At 39.1% G+C, this 13,696-nt stretch overlaps 1 protein-coding gene across 6 annotated transcripts; it reads left to right on the top strand.

Moving 5' to 3' along the window:
• The first annotated feature begins 697 nt into the window (after window positions 1-697).
• LOC133701866 (uncharacterized) lies at window positions 698-13,378 on the top strand. Of its 6 annotated transcripts, none has more exons than XM_062126010.1 (17): window positions 698-843; window positions 952-1,029; window positions 2,503-4,040; window positions 4,136-4,630; window positions 5,062-5,217; window positions 5,368-5,672; window positions 5,801-6,273; window positions 6,622-6,674; window positions 6,756-6,863; window positions 6,941-8,670; window positions 8,892-9,000; window positions 9,583-9,763; window positions 10,814-10,881; window positions 10,993-11,108; window positions 11,191-12,084; window positions 12,881-12,971; window positions 13,056-13,378. In XM_062126010.1, the coding sequence occupies exons 3-17, from the start codon at window positions 2,513-2,515 to the stop codon at window positions 13,070-13,072; spliced, it is 6,324 nt and encodes a 2,107-aa protein (XP_061981994.1). In that variant the 5' UTR covers window positions 698-843; window positions 952-1,029; window positions 2,503-2,512; the 3' UTR covers window positions 13,073-13,378. The 6 variants fall into 6 exon arrangements, with proteins under 6 accessions (XP_061981994.1, XP_061981993.1, XP_061981996.1 ...); XM_062126009.1 differs by having other exon boundaries at window positions 952-1,056; XM_062126012.1 differs by having other exon boundaries at window positions 711-843; window positions 972-1,029.
• Window positions 13,379-13,696: the final 318 nt, after the last annotated feature.

The raw sequence follows: 13,696 nt of genomic DNA, 5'->3' as shown, positions 1-13,696 counted from the left end.
CCCAAATTATAATTGTTCCATGTAATAAAAGGAACATTTATTGACCTTGTCCTTAATGATAAACAAATGAGATAGACTAAACGGTACACTTAGATCTAGAGCAATAAAAAAAAAAAAATCATGCTTGCCAAATAAAAAAAACCTAGATCATGAGTGGAATCTCTAGACAACGCTGAGTCGCTGACTCTAAAATGGCAAGCTAGTAGTGTAACACTAACTATAATCGTTAGAAGAACTCACTTGTAGTTTTGTCTTCCTGGGCTGGTTCATGGAACCCCAGACAGACACCCAGTTAAAAAGTATTCTAATCCAACGGCCCAGCATGGTAAACCCAAAATCTCCCAACTCCTAATTAAGAGCCATAGGCTCCTATGACCCTACCTAACCCTCTATCTCTCTCTTCTTCCACGTGTTCCTCCTCTCCAGTACAACTGGTACTCCGAAATCCACACTCAACCGATTCTAATCATTCCACCTGTTACCCTTTCTTTCTCACAGCCCTAATCGCCACCGTTAAACCAAGATACCGCTCACAAATCCAACGGTATGCCGATCTCACAATTTTACTGCGCACTTTGATATCACCCTTCAGTCATCATCATACGTATGTAAACTATCCACGTGTCCAATGCCCCACGTTTTCAAATTCCATCACCATCACTCATTTCTTGTGTGTGTCTCTCTCTGACATCAGACGAGTAAAAAAGCATATGTTTTCATTTCCTCATGTCAGAAAACTCGAAAAATAAAAAAATATCACTCACTCTCTTTCTCTCACTCAGACCTATCGTCTTTCAATTAACCGGAACCCTAACTCGATCCACCGGCAAATTAGAGATCCCGGTGAGTTATAAAGTCTCCGGCAACTATTAATTTTCTGTTTCTCTTACTTTACTTGAGTTTAATTAGGTTTTTGAAGAGTGGAAGAGGAAGTTAATTATTTTTCTTAAGAGGTCTTGTTGGAAAAGTAGATGAGCGTACGATTGGGGAAGAGTTAACGGCAAGGATTTCGTCTCCGAATGGAGGGAGGTAGCGTCTCTAGACTTACTTACTCTGGTACTGTTCATTTCCTACTTTTTTTTACTAGTAATGATACAAGCAGATAAGGTTGGAGACTATTTTTTTTCTTTAATTTAGTTGCTAATAGTTTTGAAAGCTTAAAAGACCAAGTCTTTTTGTTTTTGGCTTATGAATAATTGGTAATTAGTGCAAAGAAGCTGTGAACATATACTGTTAAAGTAATTAAAGGCTTGAACTAGGGTTTTGTGGAATTCAGTTGCATTCATAAGTTCAGCTGGATTGATTTAGAGAAGAAAAGAAGTTTCTTTTAGATGTTGACGTGGAGTGGAGATTTAACTTGTTTTAAATTCGTAATATTTTTTTTAGGGCTTAATTGGTGCAGCCTGTTATGAAACTTCAGGTGACATGCATATATATATATATATATATATATATAAAACAGAAAAAAGGAGCAGCAGTTACCCCAAATTACAACACCTATAATACAACTGACATGGCTATCGGCTAGACAAGTAAAAGATAAAACTTTTTTCTTGAAGTTTATTCGAATCTAATATAAATCAAATTTTTAATGCTTACTGAGTCATATAAGTCAAAATATTTCCATGAAAATCTGCCCAAATTTTTTTTTTCTAAGCAAGAAAATTGCGTCTTTGAAGAATGGGAAAAAAAAAATCCATCTTTGTTGTTTATAATGTAAGAACAATTTCTCTCGAAAGTATCTTGTCTCTGTAAATTCCAAATTTATATGTATTTAAACTTGGAAATCTGTTTTATTAATAAAGTAAATACGGTCGCCCTGTGGTTTTTTTTTTCCTGTTGAAGGGTGATGGTGATATGATATTGAATGGCATGTTTCTGATATTGTTTTCACTTGTAATTTATTTTTTTCAGTTTCATGGGATTCAGGTGGTAAGAACACCTAGTAAGACAGTTAAGGGCAAAAAAAACCCTTTGTTTCCTAGTGATTTAAGCTGTTAAAATAGTACTTTCACCGTCCATATGCTCATCTTACAAGATACTGTGAACTATAATGCTTCTTCCTAGGCCACTTGCATCAACTATCTACTTCTACTGTATAACCATGACAATGCATTGGCTGTAAGGTGCCACACAGGATATCTATGAGGCATGCTAGAGGAATCACTCCACATAAGTAGCGCAATTAATGGAAAGGTTGGAGAAATAGAATGGTGATGTTGTAGTGGCGGGCGTTGTTATTTCACACTTTCTGCTAAAAGGTTGTAGAGCAACATGCCATGTTGGGTTAACTATTAAGTCATGACTATTAATTATAAAAATTCTGAGCTTGTGTGTCCTGCTTTTAATCCCTATAAGATGACATTTTGAATTTGTTATCCTTTGATTGTTGTATTTCTTGTTGTGTTGATATACAACACGGTGTTTTTCTAACGTGGATATGTGGCCTTTGTACATCTGTAACTGCAATTGACTGGTTTCTTCTCTGTCTCATTGTTTTAGGGATACACCCATGGATTATGATGACAATGATTTTCAAAGCCACAATCTTCATTTAGTGGGTGAAGGAAGCAACAAATTTCCTCCTGTTTTACAGCCATATGCTCTCCCCAAATTTGATTTTGATGACAGTCTTCATGGATCGTTAAGGTTTGATAGTTTGGTTGAGACTGAGGTTTTTCTTGGCATTGAAAATAACGAGGACAACCAGTGGATTGAAGATTACTCTCGTGGTACCAGTGGGATACAGTTTAGTTCAAGGGCGGCAGAGTCTTGCTCTATATCAAGGTGCAACAATGTTTGGTCTGAAGCCACTTCCTCAGAATCTGTGGAAATGTTATTAAAATCTGTTGGCCAGGAAGATAATACTCCTGTACAAACTAATTCTAGGGAATCAGATGCCTGTGATGAACTGGGTTGCATACTAAAGCACATGGAGCCCAGCTTGAAACAGGAAAACAATACACCACCTAAAGTGGAAGTTACAGCAAATTTACAGGTTAAATTTCTGCCAGGTGAGAATGTGGAAGATTTTTCTGTGTTAGATAATGATGCCGGAGGGCAGCAGCCTCTTGATGGTAGTTCTCAGGATCTTAAAGGTGACGTATCTGCTGATAGTGGTTTGGGACCTTCAGTTGACCCATCTGCCATTAGTATAGAGGCCAGACAACCTGTTATCGAAGGGAGTTTGTCAATTGATGGTGATTCTAATAATGTTAATCACAGGGGAGATGATGATTTGGTGAATGGATCTTTGGATGACAGGCTTCAAAAAGGTCCTGCTTCAGGGATGCAGGATGGTGCCTCTGTGCAAATAATTGCTACAGGAAATGATGAGTCAAATGTAAAAGATGGTCCAGATAATGTAAATGACACTTATGATGATAGTAAAGTTGTTCTGAAAACAGACACTGCTGAGAATCAGAAAAGGAAACCCATATTAAGTCAAGAGGGCCAAATGGAGGATGAGAATCCTCACTCAAGCGCAGTGGAATCTATGGAAGAAGCGAACATCATTGAAATTAACTCGATTAATTTGGGGGAACCTTCTTGCATAATAGCAAAGGAGCATTCTTGCCTGCCAGAAGACCTAGTGACTAGTGATCAGTCCAGAGTGGATACAGTTGGGGGATCAATGATGGCTGTTGAAGATAATATGATTTTTGAGAGGCATGAAATTGAGGACTCGAATGGTTCTCAATTGGATAACAAGAACTTAGCTAACAAGTGTGAGGGATCTCATCTATCTGTTGAAGGCAGTGAGCCTTCTGAAGTGAAAGTTGGTGGAACAAGCATTAGCGATATAGGTGGTTTTTCTAGTTTGGCAGCAGGGTGTTCTTCAACTGAAGTTATTGTAGAAACACATGCTGAGGGCCATGTTTCATCCTCCATACTTGCTGAATCATTGCAAATATGTGGGGAAAATATAGTTCCTGCTGATGGAAAGGACACCATAGAGCTTCCTTCTAGAAATGCTAGCCCTGAAAACGACTTGATAGCTTCAAGATTACAGTCAGATACTGCTTCTGACAACAAATCAGGTATATGGTGAAATATTATCCATGGAATATTACATTAAGCCTGCGGAATTTATTTATTGCTAAAATCTTTGCTTCTCTTTCTGTTGCATTATCAGATGGCTGCAGAAATGCTAACATGGTAACCTGTGATGCAATGGATGATGTTTCAGTACCTTCTGGAGATGTCACTAGCATGGATGCGGTTATTAGTCACAAAGATGTCAAAATGTCACCTTTAAGTGGGATAAGTTCTAGTCCCTTAGATAAAGAGAAAGAAATTGCAGACAAAATTTCTGTGGAGGCGAGTTTATCTGATCTGAAGACCTCTTCTGAAGTGATAGCTGGATTAGATCCCGTTTCTGTATCTGAAGAAGATGCTTCTTCTGGTGCTGCTAGACAGATGTTATGTGAGTCAGCTGAACAATCTCCATTAATGATGGATGCTAGTAAAACAGAAGGACCTCAATCAGAAGTAAGTAACAAAGTCAGCATGAAGTGCACAAAGGATATGGAAGTGTGTCCAGTTCTTGGTGACTCAACTGCAAACAAAGGAAATGATGCTGAAGTGCCAGAAAAAGAAAATGATGAAAAGGGATCATCCAAAGTTTTAGGTGAGCAATTGTAATTTAGATAATATGCATGTGAGAATTAAGTATTTGGTTCTGTTTTATTCTTACCTCGCTGCACTCCCCAAATTGTTTGTGAGGATATGCAAATTCTGATCGTGTAGTTTGCTATATCATTTGGATATTTCTGAAGCTAGATGCCATCCACCAATTTTATATATTTCTACCTTTATGAGCCCATGCTTAAAAAAAGAATATATCGAATATGGCGTTGTCTAATTATTTCTGATGACACTGTTTCCGTGCATGGTTATCAATAACTGGTACCTAGAAGTGTTATTTATACTTTGTTTCCTTCCCCCTTTTCTCATGTTCCTGATATAGATATCCTGATTTGATTAATCCAACTTTCTTATTCTGATAAGAACTCCTATGATTATGGCCATCCTTGCTGTAATGTTTTTTTTATTATGCAGAACCAACCGTAAATAATAGTGAGATGCTGGGACCTATCTCATCGGAAAGGGAGGAGTGTCAGGTGGATACAAGTCTGAAAGGCCAGAAAGAAAATGAAGCTGCCATTATGTGTAGAGATAAAAGTGATGGGAAGATAGCTGTCCTGAGTACAAATGGTTGGCCGTTTATTTATTTCTTGTTATTTTAGTAATTTGTCATTCCTGCTTGCCAGCCTTGTCTGTGGCTCTTATTTTATTTAATGGAAAAAAATCATGGATGTCCCAGTATTTTTTACCTTTCAAACTTTGTTTTACCTGTTTTGCTAGATTGTGGAAGTTGTGCTGATGTTGGCAAGCCAACCAGCGGATCCCCTATTGTCATCAGAGCCGCTGGGGAATTTCAGAGTGAAAGTGACAAAGATGGAGCCAAATGCTCAGTGGAGCAGACTTCTGTTGTTGATAGCAATGCCAGCAAAGCTTTGTCCTGTTCTCAGGATCCGAAACAAAATGATGCATCCAAAGATGAGAGGAGCTTCACTTTTGAGGTCAGTCCACTAGCAAATATGCCTCTGAAATCAGCTGACAATAAATGGCAGTCATTTTTCAGCATACCAGCCACTAAAGTGTCACCGGTAAACTTTCGACATGCACATTCTTTACTACCTTCCCATTATAATCTGACATTAAATCAACATTAGCTTTTATGATCCTTATCAATTTGTTCTTTCCTTCTTTTCCTTTTTTTTGGCTCTTTTTGAAGATTGTGAATGCTTCTCCATCAGCATCTGGTGTAGTCCAGATAGATCCCAAGATTGCTCAAGACCCTTCTCATGGAAGTCCAAAGGTGTCTGATGTTGCCACTGTGCGTACTGGTTCTAAAGGTACTTCTGAGCGTAAAACAAGACGATCATCTGGTAAGGCCTTGGGAAAGGAAAGTGCCAGAAAAGGAAATCCCACTAAAGAAACTGCTTCTGTGAGACTAGAGAAAGGGGAAAAAATGAGCAATGTCTCCCCGGGCCCTTCTGGGATATCACAACATGTGCAATCGAATGAGATGCAGTGCTATGGTCATGTGGATTCCAGTACTATGAAACCATTTGTTCTTGCACCATCCTCATCAAACCTTCCAGATTTGAATTCTTCTGTTTCTCCATCTTTGATGTTTCAACAACCCTTCACAGACTTGCAACAAGTGCAATTGCGTGCCCAGATCTTTGTTTATGGTGCTTTGATGTACGTCTTGCTATTTTTTTTTCTTATAATATTGTTAGTACCAATTTGTTGTCATATGTATGGTCAGAGGTGGAAAAATTAATTTCACGGATGTGATTAAGGTGCTTCTGGATGTCTTGGGTGCCATTTATCAACTCCCAGCTCCTCCCATACCATAAGTGAGGAAAGAAATAGGAATAAAAAATGAAAGGAAAATACCATTACTGAACTGATTTTCATTTGTTTATTGGATGTAATGGGTGGCTTTTGAATTTACAGGAACCTTCTGCATGTTACAAAAAACTTCCTGTTTGATGATTATGATTTACCTAAATCTCACTTTAATTTTGTTTGAAATAATTGTTACAGTCAAGGAACAGCTCCAGATGAAGCATATATGATATCAGCATTTGGAGGATCTGGTTAGTGGCACTTTCCCTTGTTTTGCTGTACTTCTTGACTCTAAAAGAGAAAACATGTTTACCTTGACAATGTTCTTGTAGATGGTGGTAAAAGCATTTGGGAGAATGCTTTACGCTCGTCTATAGAACGGCTTCATGGTCAAAAACCTCATCTCACTACTCTGGAGACCCCTTTGCTGTCACGTCCTGGTATCCCTCTGATTTCAAGCTGTTTAATCTTGCTTTAGATTTGGTTGAGTTCTAAGCGTGGCAGAAATGACATGTAGGTGCCAGAGCTCCTGATCAAGCAATTAAACAGAGTAATGTTCAAAGTAAAGTAATCTCTTCACCAATTGGTCGAACCAGCATGGGCACTCATACGATTGTGAACCCCATGGTGCCCCTTTCTTCACCGCTCTGGAGTGTACCTAATCCCTCCAGTGACACATTTCAATCAAGCAGCATGCCAAGGGGTCCATTTATGGATCATCAGCGAGCTCTTTCTCCTTTGCATCTTCATCAAACTCCACAGATAAGAAATTTTGCTGGTAACCCGTGGATATCTCAATCACCCTTTTGTGGTCCCTGGGTTACTTCTCCGCAGACACTTGCACTTGATACAAGTGGTCGTTTTTCTGCACAATTGCCTATTACAGAACCAGTTCAATTGACACCTGTAAAAGACTTATCCAAGCCAATTACCTCCGGTGCAAAACATGTTTCCCCTGGTCCTGTGGTTCAGAGTGGGACTTCTGCCAGTGTTTTCACTGGGAATTTTCCTGTTCCAGATGCAAAAAAGGTTACAGCATCATCCAGTCAACCTCTTACTGATCCAAAGCCTAGAAAAAGAAAAAAGGCTTCAGTTTCTGAGAGTCCTAGCCAGAATATTTTGCATATTCACCCACAAACAGAATCAGTTCCTGGTCCTGTTACGAGTTATCCATCAACTTCTATAGCCATGACAACCCCTATTGTCTTTGTTTCTAAATCTCCTACAGAGAAATTTGTTACTTCTGTATCTCCAACTCCTACTGATATTAGAAAACAGGATCAAAATGCAGAACAAAGGAATATTTTGTCAGAGGAGACCCTTGATAAAGTAAAGGCTGCGAGGGTGCAGGCAGAGGATGCCGCTAATCTTGCTGCTGCTGCTGTTAGTCAAAGACAGGAAATATGGAATCAGTTAGATAAGCAGAGAAATTCTGGGATATCACCAGATGTTGAAACCAAACTAGCTTCTGCAGCTGTTGCAATAGCAGCAGCAGCTGCTGTTGCGAAAGCAGCAGCTGCAGCTGCCAATGTTGCATCTAATGCTGCACTGCAAGCAAAACTGATGGCTGATGAAGCAGTAGTTTCTGGTGGTTACAGCAATCCCAGTCAAGACAATGCAATTTCTGTTTCTGAAGGCATGGAGAGTTTGGGGAGGACTACTCCTGATTTTGTCCTGAAGGGTGATGATGGGACAAACAGTTCCAGTTCAATCCTTGTTGCTGCAAGGGAGGCTGCTAGACGAAGAGTTGAAGCAGCTTCTGCTGCTGCAATAAGAGCTGAGAATATGGATGCTATTGTTAAGGCTGCTGAGCTGGCTGCAGAAGCTGTGTCCCAAGCTGGGAAGATAGTTTCTATGGGCGATCCTCTGTCACTGAATGAGCTAGTAGCTGCAGGTCCAGAGGGCTATTGGGAAGTGGCCCAAATAAACAATGAGCTGGGCTCTAAATCAAATGATACAGGTAGAAAAACTATCAACATAAATACTGTTGGAGAAGGACCAGACACTTCTCCTGTGCTGGATAAGAAAGAGACACAGGTCAATAACTATGGGAAACCACCTGCTCCAACAGAGGGGTCCACTGTGGACCATGCAAGATTGGTAGATGGTTTCTCAAATTCTGTTGCAACCACTTTGAAGGATGCTAAAGGACGAAAGGGTTACAAGGTGTCTGAATCTGAGGATGGTTCGAGATCTTTGGGAACTACAGTAGACTATAATTGTATCAAGGAAGGGTCCCATGTAGAGGTTTGAAATTGCCATCTTTCCTTGAGTTCTATTAGTAGAAGTGTAAAGCTTTAATTTATACAGCTTGTTTATGTTTTCACCTTTCCTTTGTAGTCTATTGTTGAGTCTGTTCTGATATTGATGTTTGCTTGTGTTAGATGATTTTGTGTTCCTTGTTATGTTTCTTTGAGGTTTGTTTGCCTTGGGTCTTTGTTAACATGCCGTATTGTTTGCTATCCCAGGTTTTCAAAGATGGGAATGGATATAAAGCAGCCTGGTTCTCAGCCAAAGTGATGGATTTAAAAGATGGGAAAGCATATGTGAGTTATACTGACCTTTCATCAGCTGAAGGTGAGTCATTGTTTTTATTATCAATCTATGGATTAGGAATTGGTAGATTGTTGATGCTTCCGAATCCAGAAAACTTGGTGAAACTTTGTGCACGTTTTCTATTTGCTGCATGTACCTTTTGGCTTATGTATGATAGCTTGAACAATGAAAGATGTGGCCTGTATGTATGTGTTGCCGCAACTTCTGATGGATGCACAGTTGCCTTAATATTTTTGGCTATGGAGCTAATTTTGTGAATGTTCTTACCTCTGGTTATTTTAATGTGTAAAGATCTGTATGAACAATGATGAACATACCAGGAGTTATAGGATAACTGAAATGGGGGGTATTTTGATGCACAAGATAGGATCTATAGTAGTGTCGTGTTCAACAGTGTCAAGCAGGTGTTGTTAATCCCCTGTACATACATAACCATGTGATCAGATAGAATTTTCTTGTTGAATTCTATTGTTGGCTTCCTGCTCATCACAGCCACTGGAAAGTAACTTGTTGGAAGAAGAGAATAATTGAAGCATTGGTATTTTTGCACCCATGCATTGATGTCAATTTATCATACTTTATTTTTTTGAATATGTCCTGCAGGCTCAGAGAAGCTAAAGGAGTGGGTGGCACTTAAAGGTGAAGGAGATGAAGCACCAAAAATACGAATTGCTCGCCCTGTAACTGCCATGCCATTTGAAGGAACAAGGAAGAGACGGCGAGCTGCCATGGTGGACTATGTTTGGTCTGTTGGTGACAAAGTGGATGCATGGATACAAGATAGGTATGTTTCTATGCATGGATACAAGAGGGTGGTACTGACATTTGACAGGAAATTTCAAAACACACACACACACACATATAAAGCCAAATATGTTTGATGTAGAAAAGATGAACAAAATCACCAAATCAAAAGAGTTGATGTAGAATAGAAATCAAAATCTCCAACAAGAGACTCAATCTTGAAGGGATTTAATCAAGAAAGACTCAATCTTGGAGAAAATTCAAGTCTTTTTTGAATCAATAATAATTTGTAAAAACTGAATATCTGCCTAGGGTGCTTATTTATGGGCACCCAATAAAAATAGGAAACATAAAGAAACTAGAATGTTAGAATTAAACTTAACTTTTTCTGGAAGTAGACTAAAAAAATCTACTACATGGGCCTGTGTGAATGTTTCTGATACAAAATTGCAGGAGAAAAACATAGAGAATATTTCACAACTGGATTCCATTCTGATTGGTGAATAACTAAGTTTTGAGCCCTATGCATATCCAGGTGCTATTGTATCGTGCAATTAATCTCTTCAATCAATTTAATTAAAAATTTTTTGTATGTTTTCCTTATGCTAAACTTCTATTTTTTTTTATGTATTATAAATAGCAAAAACTGAAAGACATTTTAGCTTGAAACATCTCCCTCAGTGGGAAAAAAAAACACTTTTCGCCAAGATTATATTCGGATAGCAAGTTCTCCTGTTAACTTTGGAAGAGAGTATCAGTGTATGAAAGGTGGAGTCCATGCCTTGTCTTTTGTAAGGGTTGTGAATGATGAATCATCATTCCCTCTGTTGACTTAACTGAAAGCTTCGCTTCTATTCTCATGGTCTTCCCTCTATTGTCCTCTAATGAATATATTTCCCATCTTTTGTGCTGTGAGGGCATACTGGTGACATGTTTTGCATCAGTTTTTCTGACTATTGTGCCATTTTTCAGTCCGCCCATATAGTTTATACTGTTGCAACTGTGGTTTGGCACTTTTTAGATCATGCTACTCCTTGTATTTTCTGTTTTGATATGTGAGATATTCAGCTTTCTCTATTTTATTTTTCAGCTGGTGGGAAGGAGTGGTCACTGAAAGGAGCAAGAAAGATGAAACCATGCTAACAGTCAATTTTCCAGGTATGGACGATTGGTGGTGTAGTTGAATGAATAAACCACATGTTTGTATGCTTTTCTGCTATTGGATTTAGAGTTAGCATTTCACATGAATCTGTGTCACTCTGCGTCCAGTTCAAGGAGAAACATCAGTGGTTAAAGCATGGCATCTACGCCCTTCTCTCCTTTGGGAAGATGAGGAATGGGTTGAATGGTCTGGTTCAAGAGCAGGCACTCACTCTACCAATGGGGTACATTCATTTGATATCTCACTGGGTAATGACCTGAAGATTTTCATTTCTTGCTTGCACTGACACAAATTTGATGTTTCAGGGTGATACACCACAAGAAAAACGACCAAGGGTGCGGGGCCCTGTGGTGGACGCCAAAGGGAAGGATAAGTTGCCGAAAGGTTTGGATTCTGTGGAAACTGATAAACCTGATGAACCTACTTTACTGGATTTAGCTGCTCATGAAAAATTGTTCAATATTGGGAAGAGTATGAAAGATGGGAAGAGACCGGATGCACTTAGAATGGCACGGACTGGGTTGCAGAAGGAAGGATCAAGAGTGATCTTTGGTGTACCAAAGCCTGGAAAAAAAAGAAAGTTTATGGAAGTGAGCAAGCATTATGTTGCAGATCGGAGCAGCAAAAACAATGAAGTAAATGATCCAGATAAGTTTGCTAAATATTTGATGCCTCAGGGATCTGGATCCCGTGGATGGAAGAATACTTTGAAAACTGAATCACTTGAAAAACGAACAGCTGCATCAAAGCCCAAGGTTCTCAAGTCAGGAAAGCCACAGAATGTTTCTGGTAGAACAATTGCTCAGAAGGACAACTCATTGACTACTGCAGTTTCTGCTTCTGATGGTGCTGCTACAGATCATGTTGCAAAGAACAAGGCTTCTACAAGCCATGTTGAAAATAGATCCGAAAAACATGCCTTGACTGACTTTCAGCCCTTATCTAGCTCTGTGGGGGGAGCAGAGGGTCAAATATTTTCATCCTCTTCTCTTTCTTCAGATACACTTTCCTCTAAGAAAATGTCCACATCCACATCAAATGCTAAACCTCCACGGGGAAGTAAAGGAAAACTTGCTCCTGCTGATGGAAAGTTTGGTAGAATTGAGGAGGACAAAGTTCTCATTGGCAGTTCTTCAAAATCAACCTCTGATATTGCTGAGCCCCGGAGGTCTAATCGTAGAATTCAGCCTACATCGAGAGTAAGTTTTAGAGCTCTTACTTAATATCCTATGTCTTTATTCTCCTCCCTGGACCTGCTTCTGCGAGGGTAGTACTGGGTAATGGCCTTCATTGATTTTGAACCATTTGATGTAGTAGTATGCACCTTAGTTTGTTGCATCAAATCAATTTTTTCATGTGGTTGTTAACATTCTCCCATCCATACAAAGCAGCCTGGTTTCTTCCTCGCCTCCTTTCCTAGGGGCCAATAGCCATGTGGAAAATGTAGCTTCCTTTTGACAATCCCATGTTGATAAGAGGATTTCTACTCGCCCTTGCATATTATAGCAAGTCCACAATGTCCAGAGGCTCTTGGAGCATCTCTTTCTGGAAGATGTGTTTCTCTACTTTGTATTTGTTCAGTGAACACTTTCCAGTCCTAAAAAGAGGTGTAACAAATAAAAATTGAGGAGTTGTGGATAGAATTCGAAGATGGTCTTTATCTCATTACAAATTTCCCTTGAGTTGTGCTTATTGCTGGTGGAAGTGGAACTATATGCTTATTCCAGTTAATTTTATATATGGTCCTTGAATGGTGAATTTCAAGATGAGAAATTTGAAGAAAGTTCTTTAAGATTGTTGGGTTTCGTCTATTGCCATTTTCTTAGGATCTTCTCTGTAACAGTTCCACGTGGTATCAGTCATGGCTTTTCAACATGGAGAACCTTTCTGCTCTTATTATCCTTTTCGCGGCACTTGTTTCTCAAGTAGATTAACGTCTTCATGCCTTTGAATTCATGTACTGACAAGCTTATTTATCAATCTTCTTGTTCACAGCTATTAGAAGGGCTACAAAGCTCCTTGATGGTCACAAAAATTCCATCTGTATCACATGACAGAAGTCAGAAAAATAGGACTGCTGCTAGAGGTAACATCTCCTTGCAGAATTCACTGGGTATTTTAGGCTTCTATGTGCATTTGTACGTGATTGAAAAATCATAAATTGTTGCAGGGAATAACCATGGTTGAGAGAACTCTTGCAATGATGAGATCCAGTGCAAAGAAGCTCAATGGTCGCCGGACACCACACCAAGAGTAGTTGTTGTGTATATTTATAATAGAGGAGTTAGCTAGGAATGGAAATTCTGCTTCCTTGGGTATAATGACATGTAGTGGGTAGGTGTTCATATCAATTCTAGTTTATTTGCAATGATGATTTGATCTCCTAGCATTTGCCATAAGGGTTGTATATGGAAAATCTCCATGTAGTTTGGCTTGAAATTGCGGGAAACTTCACTAATCAATCTCATGTATACCTTTTGAATTCCCTTTTTAGGTGATCAGTGTTCGGTGGGGATGGTCATTTTCACAATCAATAAGCTTTAGTTTCCTGTATGGAATTTACTATTAAATTTTAGCGAGGGAGACTGGTTGAACTGCTAGAGGTCCCTAGTAACTAGTTGACTCTATTACATCGATCGATGGCGACTTAAGCTGCCACATTCCTTGTAAAAGATCATGGTTATCGACCTGATACATCCATGCATACATGCATTAAGTGGATTCTACTCCTTTTGATTCTCAAACTTTGTGAAATTTTCCCTCAAGTTCTGTAACTTCCAAGAGCTAGTGATTATTACTTGCAGATCTAAT

Source organism: Populus nigra, chromosome 8 (genome assembly GCF_951802175.1).
Source record: "Populus nigra chromosome 8, ddPopNigr1.1, whole genome shotgun sequence".
NCBI classification, from domain to species: domain Eukaryota; kingdom Viridiplantae; phylum Streptophyta; class Magnoliopsida; order Malpighiales; family Salicaceae; genus Populus; species Populus nigra.
This window is presented reverse-complemented; position numbering and strand designations above follow the sequence as displayed.

Coding starts and splice junctions, on each gene's coding strand:
- LOC133701866 (XM_062126010.1), top strand. CDS start 2,513: ATGGATTATGATGACAATGATTTTCAAAGCCACAATCTTCATTTAGTG. Junction 6,675..6,755: donor ATCAGCATTTGGAGGATCTG/GTTAGTGGCACT, acceptor ATGTTCTTGTAG/ATGGTGGTAAAAGCATTTGG. Junction 9,764..10,813: donor GATGCATGGATACAAGATAG/GTATGTTTCTAT, acceptor TTTATTTTTCAG/CTGGTGGGAAGGAGTGGTCA.